Raw genomic sequence first — 16,607 nt, 5'->3', positions numbered from 1 at the left:
TTGATTTCGAAACTTTAGGCACATAGGTTTAAGTCAAGTATTTCTAATGAATTTCTTAGAAGCCTATAAACATTTTGCACATTGTAGATTTGTTTTCCAGAAAGCATTTATTTTCATCCATGCAATATGATGCTCATTATAATATTATAAGTCTGACCTATTATATCTAAAACTGCTGCAAAAATTACATTTTTATGTATGAATAAATGTACAGATTTATAATTATATTGCATAAAAACTTAATCATTTTCAACATAATCTGTTGACACATATTCTGACATTCAAATTCATGAAGCAATTTTAATATAATAATATACCAGTATGTACTGTGGTACATGTAGTCAGCAATTTAAAATTAGTAGAATGAATAGTCATGTTGACACAACCATATCTTACAGTATATTCAATTATGGATTTGGTTGCAGGACAAGTGAAGGTCATTGTGAACCAAGGTGAACCATGTAGACTATTAATAATAGAGATGGAATGCATCTTTAATTTTTTCATGTCAAATATATTTTGTTTTAACACTGAGAACAGATCTTGGTTTTAGAGAAGTATTGTATTCAGAAAAGAAAGACTTTGAAAAAGAAATGATTTTTATATGGTTATATATATATATATATATATATATGCTGCACAGTGTGTTGTCAACAACCAGGAGGACAGGGATTGATCACAAAAACTTCCAAGTGTCTTATATAATTTATGTAGCCCTTAAGCCCCCCTCCCTCCCAGATCATGATACCAGCATGCTACATATTGTCATTATACAGCTGACAAATGCCTATTTTAAATGTATGTCGATTTATTTTGCATAACCTTTACTTTTCTTCCACCTTCACATTATGTAAATTATGATACACAAGTGGGTCACATTGACAGATATATAAGTATAACATGAAAGGACATTCATATATAGGTTTATATATATACACTGTGTACTAATGTGAATGTTAGACCTACATGTACAAAACACCATGATGGTTATTCAATTAAAAATAGAGAAAATTATGGACTTCAAGAAGTGAAATAAAACAATTTATGCTCTCATCAAATTTTTATTGAATCTTTATTTTTGACCGATTCAATTAAAGTAAAACTATTGGTAATGGAATGTTCACAGAATGTTGCCAGTATTGTAATGTAATGTGGCAAATGAATCAATCTATAATTACAGGACTGAGGTATATTAATTATTAATTGAATAAGCTGATCTAACTACTTTAAGTTTAAGCGATATATGTAGATACATGAATCTATCAAGTCTTTAAGTTGAATATAAAAAAATCTGGTCATTTCACAATATTCACTAAATGTTTCACTACTATAAGTAACAACTATCAGGATGTTATATTATACAACCAACTGTATATTTAATCTGGGGGAAATCAATAGAAAACAGAACTGCAGTATAATAATGAATATTCAGTACATCAATAATTGGCAGAATATCAACATATTGTTGTAATGAACTACTGGTAAGCATTGCTTCACTAACCTATAATTCAATAAATACATACACCTTTTTCCTGTAGGAAATCGCATGACGCTCAATAATTGGCATCTGTGTTGTATTAAATATATCTTAACGCGAGGTTCTATTTCTACCAATTTTACTTTGCATTTCAGAAAAACAACTTCTTTGATTTGAGGATCTTGATAATAGTTACATTCTATTAAGCAAATCTTCACCCAAAATAGCATAAAAATATTGTCCTCGATCCATATTAAACATCCTGTGAACAGACAGATACTTTTGCAAAAGTACAATTGACATCAGCAAGGACTGTGGGGACAACTTTCTGACCAGGTGAATTATCTACTGTTTGAATGGCATTTAGTAATTGAGCACATTAAAAAATAAACACAAAGTTATATGGATAACAATTACTATATTTCTATTAAAGCTACGTTTCAACAATGATTCTCTTGTCGTTTTCAAGCACAATACTGATACAGATAGAAGGAATGAGATATATATACTATGTACAATCACAACATTCAATGAAAACATAATTAGGAAAACAGTGACCCTTGTTCTTATAATGAAACCATATAGATTGACAAAAACATTTCGAATTTTAGTTCATATTCTGAAGAACGTAATTCATACATGGATCAGTTTACTAGGTACAGTAACACTAAATAGGGTTAGCAACTGTGCCGAGATCTTTTCATATCCACATGACTGGAGTGTTCATTATGGTCTACATTTAGCAAGCAAGTGTGTAAATATGAGAGGGGAACAGTATACAGTTAAATGGACAATAAATCTTAAAATAATGAATGAATAATCAGCACATAATGTTTTGATAAACTTAAAGAGTAAAATATATAAATAACTAACCAGTGATCATGTTAAAAAGTGAACAAGGGTTGCAGACGTCGCTGGTACCGGGAAATAGATCTATGGTCATTGTATATTGTATTATATCCTCTCTCCACAGAGAACAGACCCAACTAATAACACGATGGATGAATTAATATAATATACACGGATAGGTAGTTCTACTAGGTCAATGGAAACCAGTTGGAGTCCAGTTAGTTTGGCCAAGTAACTGGCAAGACTGACCAATGCATCCCACCTTGAACCCTGGTATTACATACATGTATGGACACAGCTACTCCATGTAGGTCTAGATGTTAGTCTGACCAAATGATCCCGGTTTCACTTGATATTGAGGCCCATAAATAAGAGCTACTCCATTTATAAGACTACATGCAGTCAACCTCAACTTGATATCACATGCTTACTGATCATGTATAGGCAGTTAAAGATGGGCTCTCTCACTTCTAATCAATCTATACAGGGGTCAAATTATCTTAATAGAGGTCAAACTATAATGAGCTAACAATATTGTGTAATCTGTCTAATACTAAAGACTGTATAACACAGCCTTAATAATTCAATACCCCCCTATTACCAGTATCGAGTGAATGATCTAATTTGAGGTAACCATGATTCAATAAGACTGCAGCCTGCTGAATAATCAGTAATTAACACAATAATACCACACGTTTCAACATTCCCCCTATAATTACACTTCAAGATAAAATAGCATTACATGGTAATATCTATATTAAACGGTAGTGCATGGTAACTTCTATATTAAACAGTAGTATATGGTAACATCTATATGGTAACTTCTATATTAAATGACATTACAATGCAATGATGACATGGTTTTCTTTCAAGGCAACATCAAAATGTCAAATAATCATTCATGTAGACAAACAAAATGGTCTTTATGGTTTAACTTTTAAAGATACATGAAAATATTCCAATAACACTGTCCATCAATACATCTGAACCAAGTGGTTATTTGAAGACTAACATCTTAATTTATGTGAGTAAATAGTTTATAAACTTATCTACATTTGTATTACCTGGTTCTTATTAACATCGTCTACAGCACATAATACTGCAAGTATCACAGGTTCCTAGGTCCTTTCATTTCTAACTAAGGCATATATTGTAAATGTTTTTTATCTCAATATCTTCCTTTGCTGACCATTAGTCGCGAAATGACCTAGTTTGTGTCGAATGGACATTAAACCCCATTTCTCTCTCTCTCCTTTGCTGACCATCGGCAAAATAAACTGGTCCCAGTGTATTAAAAGTCAGACACAATTACGTATGAATTACTTTACTGAATCAAATGTCAAATGATGATACAATCTTTAACAGAACAATAAAAATCGATAGGAACTATTTTGATCCACATGTTGATTACATCAAAATTTCAATTGGGTGGAATTCTTTTAATCAGTCATTATTTTTTTCTGTTTTTAGAAATTCTGTTAATAAAGTCCGTTGAGATTGTGAAGAATTTGAAACTGTTCCAATATGTATGTCAGTATAAATTGTAAGTAAAAGTACCAATTAAAATTCCTTCTTATTAAATTGATTTAAAGTGAACCTTTCGTGGCTGCTTTTGAGTTCCTTTAAAAGGTTTATATGCATTTATATGAATATAAATACTGGGAGGAAGGAATCAGCTTAGATAATTTTAACTTTACATATAACAGAAAAGTATTCACTGAATTATTTCCAATTAGATTTTCAGAAGTTGATCTCTTAATTTAAACATCTTAAATTTTCAGATTACCATATAAAGTTAGAGATTGAACAGAATAAAACATTTGAAATGACCTATCACCTTGTGGTGTTCCTGTGCTCAAACAATTCTTCAAAAATTATCCTTAATCTTAAAGTAGCTAAGTCTCTAACTCAATATCATCCAAAGTCTTCGACATTGAAAACATAAATTATTTGTCAATTTAAATTAACATTGATAATTGATGTTGTGATCTTACCGGGAAAAGACTGGCTTCTGATATTCAATATTCAAGACAAAATAACCATTTTACCATTGGGACACGAATCGTGTACGACATTTATTACAAAGGACTAGGCTAGACATACATGTATTCCACAAGTCATGTCAAACAGTGACGCCATGTTCTTATCTGGAGAGCATGTGCAATAAATACTATAGATGTAGACTGGAATAACCAGACGCTAGAGATTGCTATTTAATTGAGACGTACATGTATGGCATATTTCGCCAAACATAACTGATTTGTAATTAGAGTAAAAACGGAAACGATTGAATGTAAATCAGTTTATAAACATTCATATTACATTATAATATGCGTTGCGACCAATTTCGGTCAATTTCTAGGTCCCAAATATTAGCGATTTAGCTCCCACAAAGATCAACTGGAGAATGTAGCCAAATAAAACATTCCTTCACAATAACTGAACTAGTACCAAAGTATCTGACAAGCTGAACTAGATGTGGGACATGTACATGTATTAAAAATTTCAAACACTCAGAAAACAGTTACCATAATCAGTGCCTAACAAAAATAACATACACAAGGGGGATTGTGCTTGACAAAGTTTAAATTTGCGCCTGACTATATCTGTGACAGGTGCCTTATTTGCAGGCTTCTATATGGTATATAATAGTACCTTTTTTAGGACCTGAATTTGTATATATCTAGAAACCAGATAGTAAATATGGTTAAATCTATGGCTGATTGACTAGACAAGACAATCAATGGAGACAAGTTGAATAGATTCACCAATAACTTGAGATAAAGGTAGGTAGGATTAAATCAATACAATTATTTATTTACTACTGGTTACACATTAAAGTTGACACGTTTTGTTATCACCTTGGAGAATGCAATAGACCTATCAACTTCAATTACCCCAAAAATGGTACTTTAGAAGCGTTATGAAAATTAAATTCCACATATCTTTGGTAAGACTACTGAAAGTCTGCATTTGCCTTTTAGCTGAGAATATTGTACCTTTAAATGTAAATTTATCTTAATTATGTGTTCTCTATAAGTATAGAATAATCGTGATCAATTTGTTCACCATTTGTTAGTTTAAGATAACAAGAAAGGTGGTGTTTATATTCGGTTGGTAGTTATTCAACCATAATACATCATGGCAGGCTATCAAAGTCTATTTTCTGTGGATTATAGTCAGGAACTTGGCTCTGCGCCTAGTCGATTTTTAGCAGTGCATACATAACAGATCACTTTTCTAGCTACATTACGTGAACATCCAGTTTTATTCTAATCTGAAGAAATATACTTCTGTTCTTAAATTAGTAAGCTTATAAATTGTGCACACATTATGTTGTATTGTGAATTATTCAATATAAATTAATGATTGAAAGTCACTTGGATGCAAAATCATAAAAAAAACCCATGTAAATGCTTTTTTGTTGACATAAATATCTGTATTAATATTTTGCATAACCCATGCATAAGCTTATTTATTGAATTGAACTAGAAACAGTGGACACAGACTTTCATGTTTGACTTTAGATGTCGATATATATATTTTCTGAATTCAATATCTCAACAACGGTAAAATCTAGATATTTGCCATGGTATTCAAATAAATATTCACCATTTTATACTGACAATAATTCATCACCTCTGACATGTGTAAAACTACCAAGCATGTTGATGAACAAGTCTGACCAGTATGTGGATATTGTCCACCATCAATGCCATTTTAACAAACTAGGGTAAAGATTAATGGTTTCCGATCAAACATGGTCAAGTTTGAAAAACATGTCAAATGTATCCTTGAGAAATGATATGCTAATATATGTCTCTGTCAAGCAACACAATTCAGATGGAGCTGCCATGCCAATAATATTCGTTTAACTAAGAATGTTGCATTGTCATATTTAAAGACAGGAATACCAAATTTAGCCAATTAAAATTAATAGACCATTTTAGATATTACTCATGAATGATACCAAGGACAAGACAACGGTTTTGAACAACATCAAATATCCTGATCACGTCACCAGATAAACCCAAGGGAATTATTGAACATATCTTCCTCATTGTTTCTCATCTGATCGTTAACAAGTCTTACGGGAATTGATCAATGGTACCGGTATACTGTCAGGATTAGATATCAGCTACTTTCTTACTTTTCATTTCGAATCCTTGATTAATCAGAAACTCAAGAATGTGCTACAGATGACTCTTATGGTTCTCTAACTCAATTTGCCATCACTTGCACAATAATACATAAAGCTTTAAAACATTATACTACTAATGATATACCAAAAGATTTGAGGAACATGACCAAAATAAGGGGTAAATTATTGAACTTGGCGCACTGTGAAGACTTGGTGTACAATGATATTCATACACCATTGTGCCGCATAATACTTAGGTCAAATGCAATTCAAATAACATAGAATTATATGCATACATGTATACACAGTTATTAGGTCTGGCATTTTGATGTGGTCTAAGATACTAAGAATACATTCTTAAGGTTACTTCCGATGAATCTGATTATTTTTATGTAAGTAGGGTAAGCTTATCTATTATAAGATTATCCATTAGAATTAGCCTCCCACCTTTCAAGCTAATCAATTATAGGCAGAAATATTAATTAGTATAATCTAAGATAGTACAGTCATTGATATTGGGCAGAGATAAACTTAAAAACAAAAGTAAGTCAATTGAAAACAAGTACTAAATATTGCTGAGGCATGATTCCATGAATAAAACTGACTATTAACCATAAGGTATAATTTAGATGTTCAACAATGAACTGATTATCATTGGAAAAATGTGTATAGGTATATTTTACACAAGTACAGTAGAGTATATGATAATTGTAATTCCCCAGACAATATACATGTATACTGGTAGTAAGTGAATGTGGTTGATTGAACATAAAACCTATTCTAAACCCATGACCTTCACGGCTCAGTAATCATCCCTGTTGCTATGTACTCTCGCTGTTATATTATATTCTACCTTAGAAAATATGTGCTTAGCTCTCAGTCTAACCCAGCAGGTACCTTCTATTTATACTTATCTTACGAGGTTTGCACAGCAGTAAATAATTCAAAGGAAAATATATCCACTGTTTTGGCCATCCTTATCCATTAGTTTTTTTTAAATTGCAAACTTGAGAAATTTTCAAAGCACATTCTCAACAGATTTTGTGATAATTTTGAAGGATATAGCTTTGTTCTAAACATATTAAGAAATATTCATTGGTTTTTCTACTTTGATGGTCACCTTCGCATAATAAATAAAATTTTGATCTTCTAAAGGCAATAAATATTAAACTATCCAATGAATAAACATTAGATGCTAATTGATAGATTAATATTTATGGTCGATTGAAATGGGGGCCACATGTTTCTGTGGTTTATATTTTTGAATTGATCAAGCGATGTCATGCACTAATAGGGTGTTTATAACAGATCTGAAAGTGTTGTGAAATAGTAAGTAATAGTAGATCTACTCCTAAGTGTGGTGAATGACCTGATTATACAAATTACAGAAAGCTAATAAAATACCAACTGGCTGAACCTTTTCTCGAATTCATCAATGTTTAATATTATATAAGACATTTCAATTTAAATTATATGAAAAAATTGATTAACTGTTGGTTATAATCATCTTATTCAACTGGTTTGATTTTGGTGCTTCATGAATGATGTGCAATGTCTTTTAGATTAAGGCTATACTTTAGAATCTATTCACCACTCACATCAATATCTTATTCCTTGCAGAGAATCAGGTTATTAAAGTTAATTGGTAAACAGATTCTGAAAATATCCTCAAAATTAAAACTGTTTAAATGATTGATCATGTAAGGTGATAATAATAGCAGAAAAAAAAATGTATAAATAGAATTTTGTTTTTGAAATCTCTGCCTTTAGTACTACATTAGGTGAATATAGATGATAATTATCAGCTAAAGATAGTAGGCTAACAAGTGGCATTACAAGTAGATAAATGAAATGGGGTTCAACGTCCTACTTTTCTGCATCCACTGGGATCACCAAGATGTGTACTGGTAGATAGAAATAGCTACAATAGTCAACTTTTACCTACCAAATTCCATCTTTATCCGATTCTAATCACATTCTTAACAAATCAACTTTCTTCAAAGCCAATATACTTCTTTGATAATGATAGCCTATGTTTGACCAATTTGCAAAGAACCTGGTAGTAATGTAGCAAGAAAAATTAATAAATTTTTCAAAGCAGTTCACTTTTTAAAAATTAAATTTATGAAAGGTTTCCATTAATGGATTGCATTCGTTCAGTCCCATTATTACCTCTTGTCCTCTACATGAAATTTCAAGTTTCAGATTCTCAACAGATCTGATAATCAAACTCATTGGTGTCTGATAATGATTTTTATAAATCAGGATTTATATCAGGCCTATAGATTTAAATGCAACAATATTTTCGGTATACTGTGTTGAATTACAAATTATGTAGGCCTTACAGTTAATACATATGTTTAGTGTTAACCTCTACCTATAAATAAGGTATTCAGTTGGTTGCTATATCTATACCTATCTACAAATATATACCTATCAACATATGTACACAGTATTCTCTATATATCACTACCGTATTTACTGTTATAAATATACAGGTACACATATTAGCAGTTCACCATTTCTATTATATTCACCCACCATATTACACTTAAACAATGTACAGAATAAACTAATATCATATTCATTATAATAACTATACGTCAGCTACTATAATAATCATACCAAATTCTATGACAGCGACCTCTAATTAAATTTATTGTTCATTTTAGTTAAAATTTAATTTACAAAATTAATGATTCTAAAGCTTCAGCTCTAAATTATTTAGAAAACCCTGTGTATAAATTGGTTTATTATTTTAGAAAATATTACATTATTATTAGTGGTTCAAAGTTAAAAGAGGAACTTGTTGATTCTTTCTAAAGAATTGTTTAATCCTTTAAGTTTCAGAAAATATACATTTGTTTTTATACATTTATGTTAATCTTGTCTACCTTTGTAAAACATTTTCATTCTGGCTTCATTAAAACTCAGGATTGGTTTTTTAAAACATTTTTTTGGGTGTCTATTTTGATATAGGATAGGATTGGTAAGTGAATATCATTAGAAAACTGTCTAGGATTATATATAGACTATATCAGATATATAGTGCACATTTTAGTAGGAAATGAGTTGATATAACACACATACTAGCTAGCATGTAATACAATGTGTGTACATACTATTTTATCATCCAAAATCTATTACAGTTTCATCACATGAAATGCATTTACTATATATTAAGTCATAACAAAAACATTCATGTATTATCTTTATACATTTTACATTAGAAACAGTTTTAGTACATGTATATCTTAAGAAATATTTGAATTTTATTTATTTATTTTTTTTAAAAAAAGGAAATGAAAAAGTGAACAAGGATGAAACTACTAAGTTAACCATCATTTGAAGATTTTTTGTTAAAAACAAATAGAAGGAAAGAAAATTAAATAATTACATGTAATAATGTGCATTTTAGGTCAGAATATTTTGTTAAAATTTATTTAAGAGAAGTCTGAACTCAACAGCTGCTTGATGTTTAATGAGAGAAATTATTGAAGTTTCTAAATTAATCTTTTTCATCATCTTTCTCTTAAATCTTGAGGGCTCATCGTAAAGATATCCCTCTGCCCCCCTGTTAATAGCTTAGTTAGAACTGATCTATTTCTAACATTCTCAAAATAATACTGATTGAACCGGACATCATAATTGAAAGTGGGTTTAAGTATTGAAACCAAATGCCACAATATGATGATGTAGGCTATTTATCATGTCCGAAAATTTCATATAAAACTATATGGTCTCAAGATTTGCTTAACTGGGGTACGTAATATTATTCTTCTTTTTATGAGTTTCTTTCACCTCAAGTTTTATTCACTGGGGCAGCTCTTTTAATACCAACATAGCAAATAACTATTCTATTAAATATTATAACTTGTCTGTCCACCCATAAACATTTGTCTGACCTTTTTACCAGGTTTACCCATAGACAAACTAGTTCTCTGTCAAAACCAGTATAACAACATGAATGATTATTCTTTGATTTAAACTTATAAGAGGTGTGGGAGGCTGTTAAAACTGCACTAATGACTAAACATACTTTTATATGGACTACAGTTCTCTGTTGAAATATATAAAAGAGAGGTGTCCTAGGAACGACTAAACCAGTTAAACAACCGGTATAAAGAGCTAAGATGGAAAACATGGATCTTAATGATTAAAGTCAATTCAGATTAAGTTCTTTTAATTACAAAAACTCAACTGAAAACTAGGTTGGTATGGACATATGTGTAGTTACTGCTTTGGTAAGGTTATATCTGAGGATACCCAACACGCACACTACCGTATTCATTTGAATAAACGATTCACTAAATTTAGAGTAATACACTTTTGCAGTACTTCAAAAAAAAAAGGTACAAGTCGTTTTATTGAGATGATTTGACCACATTTTGCCCTTGTTTTCATTAGTAGCATAGTGACTGACCTAATTTTGACTACCAATCAAATCTTATGGTATGAATATAAGGAGGCAGTAATTCAAATTTGGTAGTCAACACCCATTAAACACAATTGTCATCTACTGTACGTTCTACAACACGAATCACTACGCAAGAAATTAAATGGTTATAGGAGATCTATCAGGAACTCGTAAAAACAGCCCTCGCACAAACTGAATAATACGGAACCTATTTCAAAATATATCCTTTCCATCCCACACAATAACAGACAATAAATGTGAGAGTATCTGAATTCTTTCGTGAATAATATGAGGAAACGACAGTGATAAACTGGATAGTACAAGTTGATTATAATATTGATCTTATTCAAACAGCCGGTTGGTCTATCACAGGTCTATTACAGATCTACCACGCAGGCTATTTGTATAAATATCACATCTGCTAACTTGCAAAACCATGCAGAGATGTTTTGGGGTTAAAATGATGGTCAGGGAAAACTACCACAGTTTCCACAGATTAAAAATCACTTTTTAAGTGAGGGCACATGAATAGGTTGTTTGCACCAAGACCGATGATTGTGTTTGTGTTTGAGAAAAGGGGAGAGAGGAATATGTACCACTATTGGGTGGTTTTTGTAGTTGATTAGTAAATGGAACCATACTTGGAAGACCATAGAAAGAGGATTGGCAACTGGTGGGAACTTGGGAAGGGAATTATCATTGTATCAGTTCATTAAAACAATTATGAGAAATGAGCATTAATAATATTAATTTCCTGTTGCAAGTGTGAAAAGGGGCAAAGATCATTATTGAAACAATCATATAATGGAATGATTAATATCATCATAATTTGGAACACTATAAAATTATCAAATCAATTAAAGTTTGCTCAAAAATTGAAGAAAGAAAATGTGAAAAGGGGTATTAAAGTCTTACTTTTCTGCACCAACAGGGCTACTGAAAATTGTCTGAGCAGAGTAATATGAGGGAAATTTTACCTGGATTTCACTATGAATAAATTTATTATGAATCGTCAAGTGAAAACATAACAGGTTAATCTTGTTGACCTGGATATCCTGATTTGTAATGACGAACTGTACCAACCAGGCTCGTGAAAACGTAGAATACTGCATGCAGTGTGCTATTTGGGAAATTTAGTTCAGACAGCGATGTTTAATCCCACTCTTTATTGAATTCCAACTGCCAAGGGCTCTTTTGCATGCTTTCCCCAATATGTATCTGGGACCTCAGTTTATATACCATCAAAGACTTGATGGCCCTTCACTGACAACAGGTAACCATGCCGAAAAATCCTGAGGAAGTTTCTCAGCATTTCATGGTAATTCTAATGACTAACAAGAACAATACAATACCACAAATATGATTCGTCAAACCTTGATTTAGTGTTATCAAGCAAATATAATCATCATTTCGACACAAGGAGCCACACAGGAGCTGCGAGGCTCAAAGTCAAATTGAAGTCTCAGTCCATTATTATAGTAAGTTTATTTGATACCATGAATGCAGAATGAGTATTTCTCTGTCCATTAAAACGTCCATAAAGGAAAAGGAATAAAACACATGGATACTGGAATGTTATCAACTGTGTTATGTTACTATGGCTGACTTGGACTTCTGCCCATTCACAATCAATAAACAAAACTCAACAGCATGCTGCTACACTGGTATACCTAGTCCTAGACAACTACAACTCAACATGTATACATAATTAAACATTTTTTAAAAAGAATAATTGTAGTGCAATGATAATGTCATTAATGATTACATGTATGAAACCATGTGTATCTGGATTAGACAACACCTCAAGGAACAAAGTTTAGCTTATAAATCTTAAATCTGACATCCTTCATATCATACCAACTATCTTGATCTAAGTACACAGCAAACATAAATTAGATATGAGCATATTTATAAATGACAAAAGTTCAGATAAATGCTCTTCAATGTAAATCAATTAGTAATGCAGGTGCCTAATTATGAATGGTCAACTTTCAAATATGAATCATGATTTTAATTTCAATTATTATAATGTTCAGTCAGACTTCATATTAATCTATAATAGTATATAAGTAAAACCTATTAAAATTGATCACCTTAGGGTATATTGGACTATATATATTTGGGATCATGATTAATTTTAACCACAGCTGGTTGATGTTTTCTAAACCTGGTTCAAGGTGCCCTTCTGGTCATCACCCATGACCTTGAAGTGAAAAGGTGTTTGTGGGTGGTAATGCTTGGTTCCCACTGTTGTGCGATGTGTTACAATAAGATTGCCCCTATTGAGTCCACAATCTGGTACTTGCAGATACGTTTCGATATGACAACACGATTGCTACGACTGACTGTTTACGGACTATCTGGTCTGAGATCCTACGCCATCCAGGAATTGCTGCTGCAGTAGAGGTCACTCTTGTGAATCGTTTCCACAAATGATGTAACCGAGTGTGACGATCCAGGGCAGGTGGGGGTCACTCTTGTTTAGCCCCAAGGTTGGGCTGTCACATGTTGAACTACGCTGTCGTTGCCTATGCCAAAGGCGAGAAATGAAACTGTTGGAAATATTCAGCAGCCTGGCTACATCTGTCTGAGATTCACCTGCTTGTTACGGATCGATAGCGTTGCTGCATTGGTCTTCGTTCACATGTCGCATCACTTGGCTCATTGAGTGCTTACATGTACACCTGTTTTTGAAACCGAGACCCCCAGGATTTTAAAGGCCTTAGATTTGGGTTTCATGCGAAAGCTTGCAAAGTTGTTAAACTCATGTGTCTTGGTGCAATGAAGTGAAAACACTGGAAATACAAGCATTGATCTTGTGTTCCTGTCAACATACAATATGCCAAAGCAATTGATGACATGCCTAAAGTTTCCTAAGATCCAGTTTAAATTTTGTACTTTTGGCATACATGTGTGTGCTCTGTGTTTCTAATCATACAACCAGCATGTAGGACAATGACATGACTTATCAAATTCAAATTTATAACTTGGTCTGAATTGTAATCAAGATAATGATAACAATTACCTATAATTTCATTATAAAGAACTAAATTATACACAAAGCATGTTCTAAATTAGAACCACAACTTTTAAACAGGCTTTATGTAAATAGGTCTTTCTTTGGGCCTTAAATTTATTAACATGACAAGACTAACTCCTGATGCAATCAGATGGCTCCGATTCTAAGTAGATTAGACCGATTCGGCCATTTAATGGCCATTTTAAAATAGAGATGTGAGGCTAAGACTCGAATGATGAGTGCAGCGGTTATGATCTATCAAAACTACAACCATTGATTAACTTTGCTCAAAATAAAGTAATTTGAATGAAATTTTCAATATATTCATTTTGCATCATCTATTTTTGAAATATTGTAGCAAGAACAGCCAGCTCTTTTACTTTATCTAAATCTGACATAATGCCCCTTTAAGTACCTAAAATATTATAAGTATAATATAATAAGTATAAAGAGTTAATACGCAACAGAAATTAGTAAAACCAATGAAAACCAATCTCCAAAATGCTGGTTCAGAGAAGACTATGCTGTAAAACTAACCATCATAAATATGTAAAATTGACTTTGCCCTTGACTAACAATATTGAAGGTCAACATGGTGGACTTCCTAGTGTTTTATACCTTATCATACAGTTTCTACTGTGTAATATTAGTTGATGGTTAGTCTATAAATGATAAATTATACCATTCTTTATTAGTTCCATTCAACATATCTAACAAATTATGAATAGGATTCAGTTTTTATCAGTTAAAATTTGCTATTTTCTTACAGGAAGCAACGTCCATGAGGGTGGGGGAGAGCTAATAAATACTGGTATATTGGCATACTGGGAGGAAGTAATGGTACCATAGAGAGATATAATCAATTAATTTATTAACTACTGGTAGGCTGATTGTATTTATCAAAATTAATGTAGGCATGGTTGCAATGGTTTCTATTAATACATTTAGTTTGTACAAATACTTGAGCAAAATGGCAGCATTTCCAAGAAATGTTTAGGACGGCAAATGTCCATTAAAAGTAAGTACACCATTCTGCTGTATGGAATATTTTCAGTGATATTTAGTATCGCCATAGCACATTAACCTATACCCTACCACAAGATACAATGTACAAGATTTGTCCCATTGTGTACATGTATACTATTAATCAAAAAAAGGCAATATAATCATTCATTTCAGACCACAGGGATTTTTTCACTAACCAACACACAGCTCTGTACAAAATTCAATGATGAATTTATTTTAAGGACAAATCAATCTATAACAGTTCTGTATATAAAACTACTAAAAGCAAAGGAGTATGTCTGAACATCTGCCAAACAACCTTCAAATTCCAGACTTGCATGAATCTTAACAATATACACGAACAAGCATCATCACTGTTAAACAAGGATCGAGTCGAAAAATTTAGAAGAAATTCAATGGCTTAGAACCAAAAAACTATTGTAGCATTTTGATAACCAATCAGTCTGTAAGAATTAAAGCGATAATTTCATTTTCTAAGGCACATGTACCCCGGCCGAGTAGATAATTTTCAAGTTCCATCAAAATCGGATAAAAATTGTGACCTCTTAGAGGTTCCACAAACTTCGTATTACACACTTTTACACAATTTGCATACAAAGAGCGGCCATTTTGTCAGACACTTTCATTTCGATTTTCCCGAAATTCGAATCCAACCTTCATTATTGTGGAATGGTGATATATTTAATCAAACGGTTTTTAAAATCAGGATAAAAATTGTGACCTCTAGAGAATCCACAAGCTAAAAACATGATTTTTTGTACAATCAGGGGCCATAATCCATGAAGGTATGGTCCAATACCTGCCAATATCGAAAGGAACCAAGATGTTTGGGAGATAGACCTACATTTCAAGTTTTGTCAAGATTGTGACATGTAGAGTGTCCACAAACAATGTGGGCGTATAAAAATGTATACTGGTAGCCCCAAAATTGACGAAACTGTACATTATTGATAAAAATCTTTATAATTAATATATTTAGTAAAGCCTTCAATTTAGCTGATTTCGCACAAATTGATAGCTGTGTCAGTGTAACTTCAAAATCTATATCGGCTATCAATACAAACTTAGCATATTTAATATCGACTTAAGTAAATGTCAAAATTTGAGTGGTTCTTTCAGACCTGTGGATTCTTATGGATAAAGTTTTTAAATTAAAATAATTAAAAATCAACTTACATTGAAACATGGGTTGTTCTGCTAAGTCCATGATTTTATAGAACATATTGTCTAGATCTATGGTAGGTAAAATATCCTTCAATAACAACATGTAGGTAATAATGATAGATGTACTATGGTATATAAATGATACTGAATCAGCTGATGTGTTCAATGATACTGATAGTTTGGTGACCAAATGAAGACTTGTACTGATAGCTGAATGACTTGATGAAAGACTATATAGATATCAGGCTATCTAACATATTTATAGCACTAGATCATATGATTGTTGTAATAATATTAAACAACTTAAAACCCTAGATACGCTTAGACCTGTCTAAATCCATGTTAATCTGTAGTTTGTTTCCCTTAAAGCCCTTCAAAACAAATCATTTACAGTACCAGTCCATCCACAGCCACTTGTTTAATTATTGTCTCTACTAGTTGATTACAAACAATAGACTCTAATCAAACTGATAAATGGACCCTAGTTAGTCATGTTCACTTCTATAGTTGATTA

General features: G+C 31.9%; 1 protein-coding gene across 5 annotated transcripts in view; it reads right to left on the bottom strand.

Moving 5' to 3' along the window:
- Positions 1–16,607, bottom strand: part of LOC126820498 (RNA-binding protein Pasilla) — a 40,344-nt gene that overhangs the window by 11,953 nt on the left and 11,784 nt on the right. The window contains exon 1 of one of the 5 annotated variants that reach the window (XM_050548516.2): positions 16,106–16,330. The exons of the other annotated variants lie outside the window; for them this stretch is intronic. Within the exon in view, the coding sequence (XP_050404473.1) occupies positions 16,106–16,196 (91 nt within the window). The 5' untranslated portion in view covers positions 16,197–16,330. Of the gene's footprint in view, positions 1–16,105; positions 16,331–16,607 lie in introns of those variants that run through there. 5 annotated transcript variants of the gene reach the window in all.

This window comes from Patella vulgata, chromosome 5 (genome assembly GCF_932274485.2).
Source record: "Patella vulgata chromosome 5, xgPatVulg1.2, whole genome shotgun sequence".
Taxonomy (NCBI): Eukaryota; Metazoa; Mollusca; class Gastropoda; family Patellidae; genus Patella; species Patella vulgata.
This window is presented reverse-complemented; position numbering and strand designations above follow the sequence as displayed.